The following is a 22,918-nucleotide window of genomic DNA, read 5'->3' on the forward strand; positions in this document are numbered from 1 at the left end:
TGAAACCTGGTTTTGACATTTAATCTGGTACATTAATCACTGTTGTTTTTCTAGAAGGTTATTTTTCAATTTTGGAGAGCATAAGAAAAAACAGAGTAACTTTCAGTTAATTGTTTTAGTTAATTGTTTTAGCACATGAAAATATTGAAGTGTGTGAGTAGTTAAAGAAATGCAACTAAAAAGCACTGCTTCATTAAGATAAGTCATAAGTAAAGGAAATTCTCCTTCTTAAGACTTATCTCTGAAAGTTACTTTGCTTTTGTTTCTGAGCTTGGATTATTGTTTAGAATAATCTAATTTGGAACCAAAATGCTAAAGAAAGGTTCCTAACAAAAACCTATATATCTAGATTTGAACTATGAAGATGAGGAGAGGGAAAAATGCTTCTGATCTCTGGCTTAGAGGGTGTATGGAAGAAGCTTATACATCTATACATCTACTGTACCAAATGTCAGTTTCTGAAAATTGTAGCACATGACTATTGACATGTAGTGTATATGACTTTTTTAGTGTATAATTTTTTTGCCATCACTGAATTATTATGTAGAACTAATTTTTATCAAGCAGGACAGTGTTATAAGGTAATTCTGCAATGCAGCTATCAACATCTTTTTTTTGTCCTTGTGCTCAAATCATTCTTTTTTCACCTGTTCAAAAATGGTTCATTTAAAAGCTTGACATAATGTTTTTAAAACTAATTCTAATAAAAAATAGCATAATTCTTGAAATATAAAAGAAAAATATTTCAAGATAATAAAAGAATATGTAAATATTTTTCAGATAAAAGTTGCATAATTATATTCTATAATAGCATGTTACAGAACAGGACTGTACTCTATGATTAAAGACAGGAATTTCAGTGCTGTGTTACTATGTAAGTGTCAAGGAATTTAATTTTTCTTATTTATATAGGTACAACCAAGCCCAGCACTTGAATCTTATCAATAACATTTCCTGTCTCTTGAGACGTTCATATTGAAGTACACTTTCCTAGCCTGAAGAATTCTTAGCCTGAACAGTGATGAATCTTCTTTTGTTGACATTGGTAGAATTGGAATAAAAAAAATTAGGTCCAGAAGAAGGTCACAGAGATGATCAGAGGCCTGGAACACCTCTCCTATGAAGAAAGGCTGAGAGATTTGGGACTATTCAGCCTGGAAAAGAGAAGGTTCTGGGGAGACCATATAGGACCTACCATATAGGCAGTGCCTAAAGAGAGCCTACAAGAAAGATGGAGAGGGACTCTTTACAAGGAGATGTGATAATAGGACAAGGGGTACTGTCCTTAAACTGAAAGAGTTTATCCATGTTTAGATTGGATACAAGGAAGAGCTGAGTCTGAGCTCTGTCTGAGTGAATCCATAAACCAGGAGAGATGGTGCAAACCTCCCAGTCAGTGCTGCAGCCTTTGCTCAGAGGAGTGCCCACCATTCTGCCTTGAGGGTCAGGTTGGATGAGCACCCTTGAGCTGTGCAGATGGTCAAAAAACAGCCCCTTTGCTGAGTTATGAGGACTTCAAGGCTCTCTATTGGGCCAGTGGAAGATTCACCCTTCAAAGAGGTGTTCTCCCTGTGTGCTGTCCCACATATACTGCCCCACCGTGCCCTGACTGGCCACTCGCAGTTAGGGCAGCGAAAATGCTGCTCGTTCCCATGGTTAGGCAATGGAGTTACATGTTCATCCTCAAAAGGGAGGTGATCTGTTAAAAAGTTGGCTTTGGTTCTGTGTCTGTAAGGAGGCTGTCCAGAATTCAGGACAATTCAGGGATCAAGGCAGATTTGAACTGCTTTTCAGTGTGGTCAGAAGTTTTCTTAAAAGACAGGAAATTATAACTGGTCAATATGTCCAGACCAGTATTTTCAACAATGGTTCTTCATCTGGGAATGTTTACTCACTTAAATGAGTCACTTAAATGTCTTTCAGAGCTTCTGCAGCACACAATGTAACAAGAAGCAATAGTTCAGGAATGAGAAAAGTTCAGGTCAGAGGTTGTGGAGGCTGTTCAGTCACACATGAAAAGAGTTGAAGGAAGAACCAGAAACATACAGCATTTGATACTTTTTTTTTTCCCTTTACCTTAGCCTTATCCAAAATTTAAAATGCATTTACAAGTGTTTCAACTATAAAATAAAATAATTTTTTTTCAATCAAGAATAGCAATGCAGCATCTGAGGAGGGATTGTGAAAAGCTACCAACTTCTGACCAGATGGACAGATACTGTGTGAATGATTTGTTGAACAAAGAAGACATGAAAACCCCTTGATTTCCTCCCATATTACCTACATGTAGGAGTAGCAATCTGATACAAAGGCTCTTTTGTCTTTCCTACACACATTCTAAGCCACATGATCTTGGTAAAATTTGGTTTTCAACAAAGTAAGGTTTCAAATTGCTTCTCAGTTAATTACAGAAAACTTGATTTGGAATAGAAGATTTTTCTCCAAAATTGCAGCTTATGTTTCCCATAAACCTCCCTGTTTCCATGTAATGCATTGTTATTTTGTTTTCTTCTTGCTTCACATATCTGAAATCTCAAAAATATCCAAGTTGTTTGGCTTGAATTCTCTATATAATCATTATCATTGATTCCTGCATCTAGTTCTTAAGTTTGCTAACTACTGAATAAAAAATTAGGGTAGGGATTGATGAAAATAACAGTTTTTCTTTGGTGCCACAGGTGTTATTGTGCTGCTGTTGTTACTATGCAAAATAATGAGAAATCTGCTGTTAAGTTTTGTTTATGAGCCTTTAAATGTCTATTTACAAGTAAGTGAACAGTCCCTTTAGCTGCCAGTTTATAATTTATCATAACATTTTAAAACTTATTGATAATGATAATGGATTATTTGTGTCTTTAATTGAACTCTTAGGAAAACTGAATTTGTGACACAGCTTGGTCATGCTCTAAGAAAGGTGTATAGGCAGTTATCCTACTTAAAAACAGAGAAGAAATCCTAAAGATGTTGTTATATGTAGTTTGAAAATTATTGATTTCCACTTGAAACCAGAAAATCTGAATTTAATGTATTTTTCTGTTTGATTCTGTAAATACAACATTTTATTCCTCACACAGGTTTTGAGCTGTCACATTGTGAGGACCCTGGTGTGCCACAGTTTGGATATAAAATCAGTGACCAAGGTCACTTTGCTGGAAGTACTATAATTTATGGATGCAATCCAGGTTACACACTCCATGGAAGTAGCCTTCTGAAGTGTATGACTGGGGAAAGAAGGGCATGGGACTATCCTCTACCATCATGCATTGGTATTACACTCTTCTATTTTTTTATTTCTTTACATATTTTTTTGAATGCAAGAAAGAAAAAAAAAATAAAGATTGTTAGATCTATGTAAAATCTAATGTGTATGATCTGATACGATCTGATACGTGTACAGATATATTTACACAGGCATTTAGAGTTCTCTCTGCATATATCTCATCTAAATTCATCTAAGAAGTATTGCCTTTTTATGTTAAAAAAAGATACTAATTCTTAAACGTTTGTGCACACTGAAAGTCCTAAGTAGTTATTGTCAGCAAATAATCAACATAAAAAGTTTAATCAGAAAGGCATCATAAAACTAGAGGTTTTTTTACTTATATATAAATATCAATAAGCTAGAAAAACCTCATGTATTTATATGAAATAGACCAAATAAAGTAAAATAATTAAGATATGGAAAGATATAAAGTTATTTTGTATTTTTGTTACTCCTGTTTCTTTACATTATTACTATGACTCCATAAGTTTTGCAGCTACTTACGGGCTCAATTATTCCCATAGGAGAGTGAAAAGAAGACAAGGCTTAAATATTAAAGTAGCTTTCTTTTTCATCTTCATTTAGAGGAAATTGGGGATTGAGTAAGTAGGTGAAGCAAGGGGTGAAATGCAGACTTTATATGCTGTTTTACAATATTGTGGCATATGGTCAGTTTAATTGTGTAACCCGTTCAACAAAAGAGTAGATGTATAAATTGATTGCTCAGGTGTGATTAGCTGTACGATCATTCCATAATGTTATTTTTTATTAGCTGAATGTGGAGGACGGTTTAAAGGAGAGTCATCAGGAAGAATCTTGTCTCCTGGCTATCCTTTTCCATATGACAACAATCTGCGTTGCATGTGGGTGATTGAAGTGGACCCAGGAAATATTGTCAGGTACTGAAAATTAATCTTAAAATTTTAACACGTTTTTTTGACTATAATAACCAAATCTTACCTCTAGAGTGGAGTAAAAAAAAAGGGATTTGGGGCTTAAAACTTAAGATGCAGATCTCTGTTTTTGCCATTTTAGATTTTGGTTGAAAGTTTTGATTTTTCTATAGGGATTATCCAAAGAAGACTGAGCTTTAAAATTGGTGACAATTTTGTGAAATGCTGGATGCAGCAGAACTCTTTAGTAAAAGACTGCATTAAAAAAAAAAAACCTACAAAATAACAAAACAACACAATCTGTATTTTTTCATTACTTTTTAGTTAATTTGTTTTAATGGGAATATGGTATATAATATTGTCTTAGAAAAACTGAAACTCTTTCCTGAAAAGATTACGTAGATACTTATAGTTTATTTGAATGGCTAAAGTAATACACTACTTTATGATGGACAAATTCAAATAGTTTAAGGTTTTTTTCTTTCAAATTAGTTTTAGTCTTGGGCTGTTACGCATTCAAATTTAAAAGTGTGAAACATTATGAAAATTTTCTTTTTGAAATTAATTTTTATTTGTTTTTTTTCTGTTGTTTGTTTAGTTTTGTCATTAAAGTTATGTTGTTGAGTAATATTAAAGCTGACAATAAAATCATGGTGTTCTTTCAGCCTCCAATTTCTTGCTTTTGATACTGAGGCATCCCATGATATTCTTCGAGTTTGGGATGGTCCACCCGAGAATGAGATGTTGCTCAAAGAAATTAGTGGCTCCCTTATTCCTGAAGGCATTCACAGTACACTCAACATAGTCACTATCCAGTTTGACACAGATTTTTATATCAGTAAATCTGGATTCGCCATACAGTTTTCAAGTAAGTTAATGAATTTAATTTATAATTTATTTTACAAGTTCACTCAGAGATAATTGTCGTGGTGGAAACACTTGAAATCAGTGACAACATTTCTGATGTTTTAAGGGAAAGAACTGGAACAGAATTAAAGATTTTTTGTAAAGCTTTATTTTTATCTTAAAGAAACAAATAAACAAAACCAATAAAATATCACGTTCTTTGCTAGTTTTGGTTTTCAAGGTCAGCTGGGGCAGTGCCAGAATGCTTATAATTATGATAAGTGTTTTTCATGAAGGAGGCATGTTAAATTATTCATTCTTTTCTAATCAGTAAGAGTTTCTGCATTCAGAGACATTTGAGAGGAGTTTTCACTTCTGTTGTGATTGTATGGCATGAAACAGAAAAGAGCTCCACAGGAACAGCAATGTCCGTCTCCCTTTTGCCTTCTAGTGCTATATCATCATATTACAGGCAGCAGGATGACAAATCTAAACAGTTGGCTAACTGTTATTAAATCCCTTTAGACATTTTATTGCTGAAACAGAAGAAATCATTGAACCAGGTCCATTTTGACCTTCTTTTTCCTCTGGTCAGTGAAATTTATATATATTTTTTCAAGATTAGCAAGATCTAGTCTAATATAATTTTGTGTAGCAGCAGGAACATTTCTAACATGGGTTGACACAGAGACTCTTAATGTTAACAGTGTTTGCCTCATTGTGCTTCCTGTGCTTGGTAGTTGTATCAGCCCTTGTTTTCCCCTATTCTTATTCTTTCTATGTGTATGAAAAATACATGTATGTGCATACAGTAATTTGAAGGAAGAATTAATTATGTAAATGGGAGTACAAAGTGAAAGATACTTGATTTGTAGTGAAAGAGTGCTTCTAGCCCATCAGCTTATTTACAGAGGTTTTAATCCCTTGGCTCCCAGGTATTTTTGCCATTTCACAACCATAGCCCCTTCCAGAGCCTGTTTGAGAGATTCTCACGCATGTGTTTCCATTCTCAGACATGCTCTTACATTTAATGTTGAAGCCGGAGAGGGAGACCATTATGCACTGAACTTATTTAGGCAGTCATTTAAGCTGAGTGGAAAAACAGATTGATGCAGAATAAGAATGAAGGTACAAGGAAAAATGGATAGTACAAGGGAATAAAGTTATAAAATAGCTACTGATGAACTTGCAGTGATTTTTGTGCCTCAGCATTTCTCTTTCATTAGTCCAGATTCTCAATAATCAGTGATCCTTCTCAAATAGTTCATGTGGCACAATTTGGGTGTATATTCTCAGTAGAATAACAGAGATTTTTATTTTTTCTCCCCTAATTTAAGATTTTAAAAGTAATGTGCAAATAGCTACATAACCTGAATAACATATTGCTCAATGGACATATTATTTCACTAAGCAATATAGAAGAATATTTGAGGAGATGGAGGAAAGAGGACAATTTTTGCAACTTTATTTCAAGTACTCATATACTTTCTTTGAGTACATAATGTTGTCTGAGTGAAACAGATGGTGTCTTCATACTCTAGCTACACTGTAATTAACAAACAGAAAGCTCCCACAAGGGAGGTATCTGCTTTGACTTTCCCCTTGCCATTTTGTGAAATTGGGTAAGAGTATTTAACTGGATTATCGGCCCTTTTACCTCAAGAGGAATGTTATTCAATAACAACAGATACTTTATGTTCAAACCCTTTTAAGACTTTGAATGCTTTATTTTCTTCTCTATTATATTCTTATCCTTTAAACAAAAAATAGGTTTCCAAAAATGGGTTAACCTTCTTATTAGCTCCTTACAGATTTTTATTTAATTTATCAATTATTCTAACACAATTTTGCATCTGTCATTTAATGAGTGAAAATTTTTACCACTGATAACATGGTATAATTTACATTTTACTCCTCTATAAGCCATCCAATATAATCAGAAAACCAGTTTTTATCTGGAGATACAAAAGGCAGGTGAGATAGCATCATTCAGCAATTTAAAAGAGGAAGGCTGGATGGGAAAACCTAAAGAAGGTAAAATGTTATATAAAAAGTATAAAGGAAATTATTATTTAATTAGTATTATGCATTACCACAGGTAATATTAGAATTGTTTTTATCTAGGGCTGCCCAAAACAATCCTTTAAAAGCATTGGAAGTTGTTATTAATTTTGTAAAATTTAGAGGATCTGAAGGGAAAGGGTTTCACTTGCCCATTGTGTCCATTAGTCTACTTTGTTTCTTTTTGTTAGCCTGCCTTTTTTGTAGAGAAAAAAAAAACAAAAAAAAAGGTTATTTGTATCTTAAATAGTAGAACTATTTTGGTGGTTTAAACATTCATTAGCTCTTTCTGTAAGAAATGGTCTGGGTTGGAAGGAACCTTAAAGACAATCTAATTCCAACCATCCAACCTTCTTGCCATGGGCAGGGACATCATTCCCTAGAACAGCTTGCTCAGACCTCCATCCAGCCTGGCCTTGAACACTGCTGCTTATTGGTCACCCACAACTTCTCTGGGCAGCCTGTTCCAGGGCCTCACCACACCCAAAATAAAGAATTTTTTTTCCTAGTATGTAATGTAAACCTACTCTGTTTCAGTTTGACCCTTGTCCTGGCACTCCATGTCCTTGTCAAAAGTGTCTCCCAGTGTTTCATGTGGGCTTCCTTCACATACTGGAAGTCCACAACTAGGAGTCCCAGTAGCCTTCTGTTTTCCAGACAGAACAATCCCTATTCTCTCAGCCTTTCCTCAGGGGAGGTGTCTTATCCCTCCAGTCATCTTGGTGGCCTCCTCTGGACTCACTCCAAAAGGCTGATGTCCTTTCTATGTCGGGGACCACGGAGTTGAATGCAGAACTCCAGCTGGGGTCGCACAAGACCGGAGTAGAGGGGCAGAAAATTATTTATATGCTGAACTAAGGAATACTGGAGACTTTTTTATGGTTTACAATAATAAATCTTTTAATTTAACACAATTATACATTACTCTGAGAGGAAGAAGTAAAAGTGATGAATTTCTGATGAAATAAGGGAACTCAGCCTGATTGTTCTTCACTACTTTCCACCAACTATCCAGGGCTAGTGAAAATACAGCTTCTTTTATACTTCTAATGTAAACAAAGAAATAAATGACTTCACATGTCATCACTGGGCAGAGCAGAATTTTGTTCTAATATGTCATTTCTATTTTATGTGTCTTTATGTCTTTCATTTCTGTGTTAGACCTCTGCAAATGACCATGACAGTATCTTTTAATTTAAACATTACAGCTTTTCAGTTTCTGCAGTCTTCTTTGAGACTACAATGGAGTAACATGATAGAAAACAGGGCCCACAAATCCTGAAATCAAAGTAGCTATAGATGTATAATAAAACAGAGTATTTCAAAAACTTTATATATATATATATGTAAAAGGAAAATAAGAACCTCTCGTGATTCAACAGTAAGATAAAAATATGAAGATTTTGGAATCTGTCTAAATGGCATGTGAATAATGTAGGTATAGAACAGATGCCAGAGGTCTATCCTTAATGAAGTGTGAGAAGTTGACAACAGGCCAGAAGCAATATGCAAACAGCAAATACCTGTTACAGCATATTTCCTCTCCAAATGTCAGAGGCAGAGCATGAAGAGCCCAGTACATACTGGAAAAATACCAAATAAATCAGAATTTTATTTTTTTTTTAACAGTGAATTCTGAACAAAATAGAAAACTAAATCTTCAAGAAAAGTGAAGGAGAAGGGAACAATCATGTATTTGCCAGAGACACAAGCTGTATTTCTCAGGCTCAGACCAAAATATTAGGCACAGTGAAACATTTTCATCAGTTGACATCGCTTCATGTCACCAAGATGAAAGTAGTAGCTGTGAAAAAAAGACAGAGAACTGAAAGTAGTTGAGTAAGAATACTAAAATGCAAACCATTTGCCGATAAAAATTGTACTTTTAAATGTATGATTTTTAATCATTTTAATATGTCTTAAATGTGTAATATTAGATCAGATCCCAGTGAAGTTAATCAGATACTTTCCACAGATTCCAATGGCCTTGGAATCTGGTATTACAGGGAAGTTTCCTCTCTGATAACTTTAACATTTCAGGTACAATGTATCTTTTATGCAGGAAGGAAGGATCATCTTTGAATGAAGATGATACTATGAAGTATTCATCTTTCACAGACCATTATTTCACCACTAATATCTGCACTACTGAATCACTCAGCATTACAGAATACATTCTGCTCAGATCTCAGAGTGCAGTCACATTTCTGACTAATTAAACATCACACAGGATAGAGCATTTTTTGAGCATTATAAGGCAGCCAGTGCAGTGTAGATATTTTCTGAGTATTGGGAAGGGTTTGTAAATAGATGCTCTAGCAGTATTTTATATCATGTGACAGCAATTTCTTATATAACAGGATATGCCTTAAAATGCTTGGATTTACTGTCAAACTGCAGCTGTTCCTCCTTATTTTAAGACTGGGTGAATAGCCCTTTGGAGTTACTTGTCTCTATACAGTACAGAAAAAGCCTAGAACATGAGGCAGATACCTGCTTGTGCTGCTTAGGTCTGACAATATTAATTTCCAGTCTAGAATTATAATGCATCATATTGCTTACATTGATTATTATGATGATTAAATGCTTATAAGTCAGCTTTCTATATTTATGATTTATAGCCACAATGTCTTCTAAATGTTTTGTGTTCAATTTGTTTTTGTTTGTTTTTGTTGTTTTCTTTTTGTTGTTTTTTGGGAATTTATTTTGTACAAAGTCAGACCTATTAGCCACAGTCCCATTTAGAAAGATTTTTTTGATGCTGAACACCCTCCTGTATTTTTTCCTTCTTTTCTTTAGCTTTCCACTAACAAAGATCTTTACTCCTGACATACTTTCCCAGAAGTGATTTGCATATGGGGAATTTTACTGGTTTCTTTATCAGAATGCTGTTTCCTACCACTGTTGGTATAGGGATCACTTCCTAACATAACTTTCTTACTTACCTGAAGTCTCCAACATAAAATTTATTTTCCCTTGTGTCTGTTCCATAGTAGAAAAAAAACTTTTGTTCTAAAATATTTTCACACTCTGGATTGCTGTTTTCTTTCAACTTTGAGTAGAATCCTTTGTATTTAGAGAGTTCAGGAAGACTATTTTCCTATCAAATATCTGGGGATGTCTGTGGCGGCGTGCCTCCAGGGAGACAAAGAGTTACATTGTCCCACCCCAAACCCCTTGTGAAGGGCGACCCAGGTGTTCTGTTTGGGTTTGAGTCCCTGGGTTCTCCCTTGGTGTGTTTCTAATGGTCCCTGACCCTGAACTCCACCCTCAAGGGTGGAGACCCTCAAAAGTTCTCTCTCTCAAAAACCCTGCTGTGCCTCTGTTCGGGGCTCTCTGTTCTGGATCTGAGTTTGTTCCCAAGCTGAATAAATGGTTTCATGAATGGGAGCCTGTCTCGGTGTTCCATGCTGGCCCCCAGAACCCCGTGGCTTCTCTGGACGAGATCCTGAGGTTGCTGACTGCAACAGGTGTCCACACTTGTCAATTCAGCTCAGTGGTTTTGTTTTAGGTTTGCAAGGAGTGTTTCCTTGTTTGGTTTTGGGATTATTTTTTTTTTTCCTTTTTATTATTGTGGGAGTGGGTTTGCTTTGTTTTTAGAATCGAGAGGCTGAAAAGAAAGAAATCATTTAATAGGTTTGTTTCCTATCTGCTGTTGCCTTTCTTTTAAGAAGCAGATACTAGTTAAAGGAATGATCATTTATGTCTTTCAATGACAAAAATGTCATTCCTGTCACAAGTTTGTAAGTGACAATAACTTCTTAGTTGCTGACATCTCTTAATTCAGTAGCATAGAAGACATGCAGGCAAATACTGTGAGTTAATTCTTCCATGTAAAATGTCCTGGTAATGACTTGTAGCTAGAGAGACATGGAGTTATAGCATTAATAAGTGAAAGCTGAAGTATCAAAATAAGTTGGTGACATTATAAGTAATTTTAACATTATAGATAAACAAATCCTCCTCTCCTCCATGTCACCATAAAAGTAACTTATTTTAATTATATTTAAGATTGAAATTCCTGATTTTAAACCCCATCCAATATAGTTTGTCCAAACACTTTTGATTTGTATCAATAGAAAGTCTTCTCATCTGTCCTAAATTTACATTTTTAAGTTGATTTTGTCTGACTCATGACATGGCATTTCATTGACCCAAGCTTTGGCTGTCCAAGTGTGACTGCCAGAATTGGTCCAGGATGGTTGATTGGGAAAGTTTCCTTAACACAGAGACCTACCTATACAACATAAAAAACCCTGTCTGTGCAAGATGTTAAAGTTCTTCATTGAAGGGATGTGTTTTCCCAAATGAAATTGTGATTCTGTGATTTATTCTTAATATTTTCCCATTTTAATCTTCAAACAATAACTGACAAACTTAGATAGAATCCGTGAAGTCATGCAAAATCAACAAATGGAGCCTGTGGTTAGAATTTACTTAAGAATTACAATGACTGTGCTTCTAAATCTCTGTTAGGTCTACAGCAGAAAAGAAAGCTAAAAATAGATTAAAGAAATGCTATCAGCAGTGCTTCTGTTGGTAGAAGACAATGAAAACACTGTAGATAATTTATTCTTTCTTTTTCAGGAAAAGTTGTATAGAAGGTGGGATTTGTGATAGCAAATACCAGGCTGACCTGGTTCTCAAACAGCATTAGAGATTCAGGGAGACTGCAGAGTCCATATGGGTAGAGGTATTATGTGGGTTCTGAGAAAGCTTGAGTTTTGATGGTGCAGTCAGCCAGGATTGGCTCAGGCTGATGTGAGTTTGAAAGACCAGCAGTACTAAAAAGCCTTTGTTTAAAGTGATAGGTGTTTGGCAGAATATGTTGGTTTAAATAAGTTTATAATAATATTTTTGACATGATGTGTGTTATGAAGAGCTTGAAATTTGGAAGTCTTGAAGCTGCTGGCCTAATTGTGGGCTCTGGGGAAAGAAAGAAAAAAAGAAAAAAAAAAAAGAAGAATAAAAGGAAAAAAAAAAGAAAAAAAGAAAGATTTCTTTTTTCGATAATTCTTCCGGCTTGGGATTCAGACTCTTTAATTATTTTTTATTTGGCATGCATTAGAACATAAAATTTAGAAATCACTATTAACACCAAGAAATCCCAAGACATTAATTATATTGTTTCAAGCATCAGAGGAGTCTAGTATAACCCTGTCCCACTTTTAATGCTGTGTTTCAAGGTATCTTCCCTGTGTGAAAATAGAATTGCCCAGGCTTATGAACTATCATAAATTTTTTGACCCTGGCAGCATCTTACTGCTTTTGAAGCAGGAATAATCAATTTAGCATATTTATTTATCTGATTTATGAATTAAATATACTTTTTTGCCTTTTTATTAAAAAACTTGTATCAAAATTTTTTAGACCCCATGTAAAGGACACTTGTAAATAGATCTGTGTTTGCATCTTTTCTGGATATGATTGAATGCTGGTTTGATAGTTTATGTGGCTCTGTAGGAGCATTTGCACAGTATTTTACAGCTTGTAAAGAGATGTTTTAGGATACTCCTTCATCTCCACTTCTCAAAACATATAAAATGTTTTTTAGGAAAAATTAGTAAAAATTTTAGGAAAAATTCAAACAAGTTGTGGGCAGAAGGGAACTGAATTTTTTGCATGGCATGGCTGCCAAGATTCTAAACAGGATTCTGCCCCATTTCATTCAAGTCACCTAGCAGGAACTGTGTAAGGTGAACAACTTTCCAGAGTAAATACTTCTGGCCTGTGTCATGGCACTTGTTTTCTGTAGGATTGGTGATGTCATATTCAAAGTCTAAATTAAAGAATATGGTTATATGGCTATCTGAGATATTAAATCTCATTTGTGGGTCCTTTGGTTATTTATGTGTTAGCACATCACACAGAAGAACTAAGAAGACCTGTTACATAGATTGAAACAGCTGGTACTGAACCACTGCTGGCAACACTGTTCAGAGATATTCTTAGTTCAGAGTCATTCTACCGTAGTTTAGTAGCCTAGCTTCAAATTTAGCTTCATCCAAATGAAAACAATTCATCTGCTCCAAAACCATGCCACATTGCAAACCAAAACACAATCTGGAATTTTATTTTCCAAACATATTCAGCTCAGAAGTGTGCAGTAACTAAGTTAACACACTTTTTGTCACTCTGACCATGTAGAAAGACATAAAAACTCTGTATATTTAATATGTTCACTGATCTCGCCTACTGAACAGTTGAGCATGAGCTGCATTCATACCCATCCTGGAATTTTTGATCAAGAGTTGTCTCTTAATTCTTGATTTAGCCTAAATGGTTTGACTGATTGCAGTGTGATTACTCTAAACTGGCAGTGCCAAGAGGAAAAAAAAAAAAACAAACAGGTTTCTGAATTTCTCTAGCTTCATTAGGGAAAAAAGCTCTCAGCCGATCACTTACAGGTCTGAGCTACACACAGAGTCACTCTTGCACCTGTTATGCTGCATATATTAGGTAATAGACACATCTGAGGTTTGTCTATTTCCCATAAAAAATGTTTTTAATAGGCATTTAATGGATTACATTCATAAATCACAGCTTACTAGTTATTCAAGACAATATTTCCTAAATTATTTTAATAGAATAAAACCCAAGGAATTATTTTCTTACTTTGTCAGCTCTAATACATCACAAAGAACTTTAGTGCTTATACATGAGCTTATGGGAAATTGTGATAGCAGGTAAACTATCAAAGACAACAGGAACTTTATAATTCCCAGAATTTTTCCTTACTCCACAAATTTTCATGGGGAATGATGAGGGCAGTGATTGAGGTGCATGAATATATAAGAGGAATAAATCCCCCACTTCTTGTACTGGAATATATAATTCATAAATTGTATTGACACTTAAAAAGAAGAAAATAAATTAGGCTGAAGATAGGTAATGAAAAGAAATAATAAAAAAATAAACAGACTAAAGAGGCAAAGAGAGTTGAGAATGCAAGGCAGAACACATAGATAACCTCTCTGAAATAGAAAAAACTGTAAATATACACAGCTTTTAACAGTAGTAATGATGAGCTGGAGTCAAGCACATGAAAAAACCCTTATGACTACAGAAAACATGGCAGAAATCTGTGATTAAGAAATCCAGTTTGAATATATGGGTAATATATGTTCACTCACCAAAGATGCATTAATTCTATAATTACATGCAGTACTGAGCTATTCTTTCTCCAATCTCCTTCTTACATAAATATTTTTTTAATTTTCCCTCAAAAAAAACAGATATTTGTGTTTGAGGCTTCTTAGTCTGACAAACATATTTACCAAAAAGAATAACACCTCCTTTTTGAGATAAATATATGACAAACAAGTAAAAATAGAATTTACCAATAGATTTATTCTCAAAATAGAGATTACAAATTTAATATAAATTACTACATCGTTTCTGTCTCATTGGAAAAAAAAAAATAATAATTTGTTTCCTTCTGTTCCAGTGCATGAGAATGTTAAGTGTTGAGCTTAAGTAAAAGTTTCTCCCTTATGATACTGATTGTAGAGGGAATCTGGGAAACAAGCTAATTAATAAGATACCTAACTTGTGCACAGCCAAGATTGAGTTAAATTAATCCCACTCCTAATTAAGCAAGTTGTATTTAGATATGTGCTTACAAAGCAAGATATGTGGTTTTCAGAAATACCATGAAGGAATAATTTATCTATATTTTAATCTCTCGGTAGCTGTGGAACTCTGGATACCTTCTCCTGGTTTATTCTCTTTAAAATTAATTAGACAGGAAAAAAATGAAGATTAAGGAAACAGTAATTTTTAGGAATTCTGTAATGCTCACTTACTTCCACCACAAAGCATGGTGACATGCAAAAAAAACAAATTACAAACAAACATGCATATATATATATGAAATTCTACCATAATTTATATACATAAGCCTTTGCCACCATTTATATTTACCATCAAAGTAAAATAACAGGTTAAATTTGGTATCTAAATGTCAGTTCTAGTTGTTGAAATGCTGTGTGGAAATATGTGTATATGTTGAAATGGCGTTGAAAGACACAAAACATTGGAGTCCTTGCTTTCAACAAGAAAAAAAATGCAGGTTGTTATATAGATATAAGTTAAAAATTTAGAGTAAATGATGTTTAAAAACCTTGTATATGTATTTGAATTGTCCAGTGTGCATACCTATCTAAGGCTATTACTTATTTTTGCCCTACCACATCTCCAAAGGCTGTGTGAAAAATTGCACTAAGTGCTCCAAGTTAGTAGCTTTGTAGCTAGCTGTACAGGGTGCTTTCACTAAGAACTCGTCACTGATTTATTATCTTGATGATGATACTGAGGATAATGTCATGCAACTTTATGAATAAATAAATCACAAATCATGTAGTAGCAATATTATGCAGGTTTTTTTTTCTCTCTTCCTTTAAGTAGCACTTTACAGAGAAGACAGAAGCAAAATTTCCCACAGATTTTAGGTAAATCTAACATAATAAAAGACTATTTATTTATGCTAAAGCAAAGTATATCGAGTACTTTTAAAGGTGTGCTGCATTCTTTCCCCTTCTTACATCCTATTCATTCAGAAGAAATTAGTGTATTTTTTATCAGCCTGTTGAGAAGCTAACCTGGTCTGTTAAACCAGTCCATAAATCCTTCACTTAGGTTTCATACTTTTAATAGAATCTTGCAAAATGCTGAACAAACTCTGAGAAAAAAAAAGAGAATTAGACTTCTAGAAATCATATGTTTAAAAGTCTAAAACCCAGATGATGACATAGTGGGAGCAGAGAAGCTCTTTTGCAGTTTAGTATTATAATGCAAAAACCAATCTTAAAGCAGTGGCTTTATTTTTAAATTAGATCTGTGTGTATTTAGTGTGACTTTGCAAAGTTTAAAAATATTCATGGAAGACTTTAAGTTGGAAAGTCTTTCTGGAGACCTCTAGTCCAATTGCCTGGTCAGGAAACAGTTAAACAGATAACAACCTTTCTGTAAAAAAAATAAAAATGAAATGTTTGACCACACTTGAAGTGAAACTGTATTTTCTTTTATAAGGCTGGAATTTTGCTTGTTGCATCTTCTGATTTCTGTGTTTGTGCTTTTGCTGCACACATGCTTCCTAGAAGAGCTTTTGTCTTCTCTATCCTTTTTCCATAATGCTGCTTTCTGGTAAATTGTTTCTTGGGATGCATTTCCTTTTTAGAACCTCGTGAAGTGTCTCTCAGGTTTTTTTCTCCAGCCTACTGAGACGTCCCTAAATAGCATCCCTGCACTAGAGCATATCAACTGATCATCCAGTGTCAGTAAACTTGCCAAAAGCTAACTTTTTCTCATTGTCCCCGTCTTTAATGAATATTGAAGTCAACAACCACCTCTGAGGGACACTGCTGCTAATCAGCTCCTGCCTAGGTTTTAGATCATGGACACTCTTTGAACCTGGCACACCAACCTGTTTTCCACCCGTTTCATACTCCACTTATCCAATCCACGCTTCATCAATTTGGCTACAAAGCCAAAAGAGCAGGGGGTGGATTGAGCAAGCGTGAAAGCATGCAAGATGACTACTATACATGGCAAATAAGGGTAAGGTTATAAGTTTGGCACACAGCTCTCATAAAATTAATTTGCATAAATGCTACTAAGTGATTAAAAAACCCAAACAGATTGTATCAGAAATTCCTGTGTGCCCCCTTAATGTCTTTTTCAGCCATATCCAATTTTTTTGCAGAATGATGCAATCTAGTAAGAGCAGTATGCTGTACAGACAATAACAATCTTCATACCAACATCTTTCTCTCTTTGGCCCTTCAAGATTGATTGCAAATTCTGAGTAAGAATCAGTTCCCATTCTTCTGGAATTGCATGATTTAGATAAAGCAGAGAACTGTTTTTTTTTGTTTATGACAAAATTCAAGGCAGATAATATTAATGTGGGCAGAATGCAGTTTCTCTCCAATATGCACTGCTCTGAGTGGCCAACACAAATCAAAAGCTACAGTGCATCCTGTGGTCTCAGCAGGGAGGGATGCACATCAATATATGTGCTGAGTTTACTACTAGCTACAGTCTAAGTTTACCTTAAGGATTTTTTCATGTAGTTCTGACCTGCATTGAGAACCTTTTGAAGGTTATTATATTTGATGAAATTTTGTTCAAGTGTAATCTAGCTCTTATCTTATTGTCTTGCATGCAACATTTGCAAGACCTGCTAGTACAGTGCAGTGAATTTATTAATTTCATATTTTAGTAATATTTTTTCTAAATTTAAACCCAGCAGCATATTTAAAGATACAAACAGGAATCATGGTAGTGTCTAAAGCAGAAGTTTAAATAAATTGCATGATAATATAAAAAAAAAAAATTGTATTTCATTTATTATGAAACATTTAAAAGAAATATGTATTTAATCCTTGAAGACTAAGAAGAAAAATTTTCTCCTTCTGTTCATACTTTTTTGTATGTTTTTTTGTGAGGATTTATTTGTGGGGATTTTTTTCCCCATAGTCAGTACTTCCTATGTGTAAAAACAATCCCATAAAAATCCCAGTAACTGCAAAGAGCCAATTATATTTTTAGTAAGTATGTCTTAGAAAGGAAGGTGCTTGAAGGGTTTTGGTTTTTCTTTAGAGAAATAAACTGTTTAGACCAAAATTTGCTCTTCAAAAGCATTGCAAATACAAAACCCACACACATTTTGGATTAATAGATTGCTGTCTGCTGGTATTACCTTCCCAGAAAGAGGGCATCTGAATTAAAACTCAGTACCACCACTTTGTGTTTATGTTACACAGATTGCTGAGCTCAGTGGGACTACTTCCACAGGCAAGTCTGACATTTAGTATTTATTTGTAATACATATAACATGTTACAGTTCTATAATGTTAGTAGAAAATAATATTTAATTAAATAAATATTGATGTACTTTTTGCTTAAGCATACACATTTCTGTTCATAATATATTTATTATATTGATCATGAGGAAAATAACATTTTTTATACTTTTTATGTAGTCATTGTGATTGTATTTTATCTCAATAATAATTCATACTTAAACATTATATATAGCTGTACATTCTCTCAGACTAAATCCATATCTATTTTTTGTAGTGATTTCTTTATTATTACTACAAAAGTCTGGTGTTGTAGATAGGCCATGTGCAAGGATATAGATATGAGTGATCAATGAAATTCACTTCCAAGGTCATGGCTAAGTGTGACACCATAGATATATTTATGAACTACAGAATTGTGAAGAATTGAAGATGTGTGCAAGCATACCTTAATCAGAAAACCTGAAGCCCTTAATCTGCTTTTAATTTTATTCATATTAAAAATTGCTGGAAGTTAAAAGTGAAAAATGTCCAGGGTAATAAGAAATCTCCTCCTTTCCTTTTTATATAGTGCAGTGCTTCACAGAATTTAAAAAAAAAATAACTAAAATAAGAATTAGGCACTTATAATAACTAAAGGAGGTAGCAAGAATTAATAGTACAAAAGCAGCAGATTGTTGGATGACTTCTCAACATTTTTTTAAGTGATTAAGAAAATTCTGAATTTGCAGAGCTTCCTGATTAGAAAAATGTAACAAAATGGGGAAAATAGATGGATTGAAAAGCTGGTTGGTTTTTTTTTTCAAATATTTATTTATATTTTTTTCACTTTGCTGCTAGGTTCTGTAGCCACTGCATGTCGTGATCCTGGTGTCCCCATGAATGGAACTAGAAATGGTGATGGAAGAGAACCTGGAGACACTGTCATATTTCAGTGTGACCCTGGCTATGAACTTCAAGGAGATGAGAGAATAACCTGCATTCAGGTAGAAAATCGGTACTTCTGGCAGCCAAACCCACCAGTCTGTATAGGTATGCAGAAAAAAGTTAAATAATGCTTTTCTAAAAATAAAAATCTTTATGTAATGACTCACACTGTTCTTGGAACTTGTTTAAAGAAAATACATGTACTGCACATTTTAAAAATTATTTTACATCAACCTCTGATAGCCATAACCAAAACCTTTCCTCTGTAGTTGTTAGTATAATAGTTCTCATTCTCTCCCTCTCAGGGCCATCTCATTTATGGTTTGATGATCTGGCACAGAGAAAGCAAATAAATCAATGTCAATGACTATTATCTTGGTAGTCTATTCTTGGACAAACATTGTGGGGAGGAACTTGCCAGAGATTACAACTGCAAGGAGCACTGTACAACTTTTGAACATTCTCTTTCCTTTAATAAACTTAACTTGACCTTACCTGTTACAAACAAAATCTGCATTCTATTTGCACATCCATGCATGCACACCACCTACCCTGTTCATGCATATCTGCAGACAGGTGTTTGCAAACACTACAGTACTGACTTGGTGTCTTGGCTATTCTACTTAATGTGTTAAAGTATTATTTTCTTTGTTCTTACTCTCCTTGCTATGCCTTCCTGTGTAATGTGAGTTTATGTGCTTGAAGCCAAGAACTGTCTAGACTATTTCCTGGAAGAGTACAGTAAAGAAATATTTTATTGCTCATCTCTTATAAGTCTTATATGCCAAAATATGAATTTTATGGTAATGGTAACTGAACATCTGTAGATATCTAAGTGAAAAAGTAAAAGGAATTCTAGGGCTGTGGGCCCTAGAGTTAAAATATTCATCTATCATGCTGGCCTTATTTGATATTGCTTTGATATTGTTTCTAAAATATATGTCTCAACTGAAAAGTAATTACCCTATTATAAAGCAGTACTGGCAGTTTAAATAACTATCAATAGTGAGTTGATGATATTAAAAAATAGATTAAATGTAGGTGTACATGCTCAACTGACGTTCTGTCCATAGCACATACTAAATATGCATACACTTGTTTTTTAGATGCATGCATCCATAAGTTCCACACTTCATGCAAAATACCTACTGTATACAGAGTAGCAAGAATGCTTATTATGATGATTTATTTGTCCAAATATCAAGCATGAAGTTATCCTCTATTGATTTCCTATAATGATGCATTCTTGGGGAATATGAACTGCTAATAGACAAGAGTGTACCAGCCTTGCCTTAGAGCTAAGTGATTTCAAAATCGTGTGCTGTAACTCAGTACACCCTGAAGTTCATTGATTTTTTTTCTCATAACTTGTAATATATTCATTAATATTGCTTCCATCCCTGTAAATCCAAACTATACAATACATACCTTACACATAACTTCAACTTCATCATTTACCAAAGTTTAAGACAAAACACAAACATAATTTTGATGAGAGAATAAGAAGCAGAAATAATTTCTAAGGTGTATAGTTGTACCATGTTCTAGATCTATTTTATCAGCTCTTTACACACCAAAATGTCTTTTCAAACCTCCTAATTATTAATTTTCAAAGCTAGGTAAATGTACTTTTAAATTGTTCTTACCTGTGAGAGTGTGTTGTGTTTTTTTTAATTCCCTTAGTCTTGCCTTGCAAAATTTTAAGAACATCTTAATTTCAAAGGTAATTGTAATGGGAAGATAACAAAGAATTAAATAATGATTCATGTATTTGAATGAAAGATAGTAATTATAAACTCTTCTATACTAAAAGTATTCTCAGAAACTAAATTTGAGAGCATGTTTCTGCCAAAAGACAGTCCTTTGGCTTCTGCCTGGGCCTCACAAAATAGCTACATGTTTTCCATTTTAAAAATTTTCTGGATCCAATCCTGCTTAGATACCAGAATCCTAAGTGAGTGTCTTTACTTCGTTTTCTCAGGGATGACATAAAAAAAATCTGGCATGCAAAAATACATTTTAGGATTCAGGTTAACTATACATTTAGGAGAAATACAGATTGTCTCCCAGAGGTTTCAGACTTTCTTCAGAAATTCTTAGGTCAATTTTTTTCTTGTGGCTTGGTTTTGCTTGTTTCTACTGTTTTGTTTCAGGCAAGGTCTTGCTTTTCATATTTATATCTATTAAAAAGATTTTATTGTAAACAGTTCTAGCGGTGCTTTCCTCAAAATGACCTATATGAAACTAATATGAAGTAAAATTTCAGAAGTTTTTCATATTTCTTTATGATTATTTAAATTCATCTTCAAATTCGATATACGGAATAAATTTTTTACAGTGAGGGTGGTAAAGCACTGAAGCAGGTTGCCCAGAGAAGTGTTTTTATTCCACTCCTGGAAACATTCTAGGTCTGATTGGACAGGGTTCTGAGAAACCTCATTTATTTGAAGATGTCCTTGGTCATCACAGAGAGGTTGAGCTAGATGATATTTAAAATTCCATTCAAACTCAAAGAATTCTTTATTTGATATGTCTTAAAAGAAAAAAAAAAAAAAAAAAAAGGCAAGAAAAAAAAAATTAAACCATACATTCTGTTTCTTTTCTTAAGAAGTAATTCAGTGAAGAAATAAATAAATAAAGCCAGAAAACTGGAATAAGAATCTGTTGCCTCCTAGATAAATTAAATAGATTTTAAATAAAAAACACCCCAGTCTATACTTCCTTACATAGAAAAAGTGAATGCTGAGATCAGCACAGAGACAGTAAGGCTCAGTGCTTGCTTACCACTGTGTCTACGCAGAGGTTTATAAAGTAAGGCTCACGTAACCTACATCTAGTTTTTACTGTGTAGCACATAAAAAAAAATATATTTTTCATAGTGTTTTGACATTTGCCTTTCTTTCTACATGGGCTGTTATATTTGATCAGTCTTACTTCTAATGTCTAATACTGTAAAAGGTGTTCTTTAAACTTTGTTTGCAGAGCTGGTCTGTCCTCAGTTAAAAATAAGGTTATGGCAATAATAACTTTCTAGACCTTAAATTCAGAAAATTATGGATTCTGAAACACATAAGAATGTAATTAAAACCCACAGAGAAAGTCTATAACTAAGTTTAGAGAAGATAGTAAACTTGAAAAGGAAACATAATCTAATAACATTTTTCATTAGATTATATTAATATTCTCAATTTACTATTTTATGAACTGAGAATTAAAATAATCTGAAACCATTCTATCTGAAGAAAATTCTATCTGGGATATATTTTGCAAAGTTGAAGATTACTTTTTTATTATTTTTTTTAATTGCTGTTAATGGCATATCATGAAATAAAATGTATTGTGGCTGTCTGTCTATCTTAGTGTAATTTCCATTTATTCCCTTTTTGACTATCCTTGAGAAGGATTAAATGGAAACACTGTAAACAGCAAAGGTAACTGCTAATGTTTGTAAAGAAAGAACATAATAAGAAGGAAGTTACTAATATGAAAATAAATGAACTAACAGAGAACTAAACTAAATCAAGACCTCAGGAAAGTATCATGAATGCAGAGATTGGCAGAATTTAGTCTGGAACAATGACATAGTATTTAAATTCCTTGTATCATTTGCCGCTTTAAAAATATCAGACTCATACAGTTTAGTGATCATGTCAGTGAAGCCTGATTACAATGAATAACCTAAATATCCTCTTTGGTATTCTTCACATTTTCATTCCTAGGATATGCAGAGAGTACAGCCTAAACCATTAAAGTACCTGAAAAAGAGGAATGTACAGGGTTATACTGAAGAACATTAGTTCCAGCTGATGAGCAGTCTTTACATTCCACACAACCTCACAGTTTCTTTTTTACATGAAGTTTTACTTCAGCAAAGTTACAGAAAGTTACAGTGAACTCTTTTATAATTAATATATGTGTATTGTTTTGTAATAATTTAATTTTACTCATTTCAAAATTGTGACAAAGGTAAATTCAATGGCAGGTGCTTTTAATTAGAAATGATACAATTTTTTTGAAGATGGAAAAATTGCAATTATTATCCTTATTGTGAAACTAAGTAAATGTTTCACACTAAATGAACTTTCTCTTGTCTGTTCCCTTGAGCTAATGGAACATTATCTAAA

The 22,918-nt window shown here is 33.8% G+C and overlaps 1 protein-coding gene across 3 annotated transcripts in view; it reads left to right on the forward strand.

The window, feature by feature from the left end:
• CSMD3 (CUB and Sushi multiple domains 3) overlaps window positions 1-22,918 on the forward strand; it is a 572,913-nt gene that overhangs the window by 376,757 nt on the left and 173,238 nt on the right. For all 3 annotated transcript variants that reach the window (XM_005516952.3, XM_005516953.3, XM_088051522.1), the window contains 4 exons: window positions 3,075-3,266; window positions 4,035-4,161; window positions 4,821-5,023; window positions 18,708-18,899. In XM_005516952.3, coding sequence (XP_005517009.1) covers window positions 3,075-3,266; window positions 4,035-4,161; window positions 4,821-5,023; window positions 18,708-18,899 — 714 coding nt within the window. The remainder of the gene's footprint in view (window positions 1-3,074; window positions 3,267-4,034; window positions 4,162-4,820; window positions 5,024-18,707; window positions 18,900-22,918) is intronic.

Source organism: Pseudopodoces humilis, chromosome 1 (genome assembly GCF_049639895.1).
Source record: "Pseudopodoces humilis isolate 2021_Gansu_Grassland_sample_001 chromosome 1, ASM4963989v1, whole genome shotgun sequence".
In the NCBI taxonomy this organism is placed as follows: Eukaryota; Metazoa; Chordata; class Aves; order Passeriformes; family Paridae; genus Pseudopodoces; species Pseudopodoces humilis.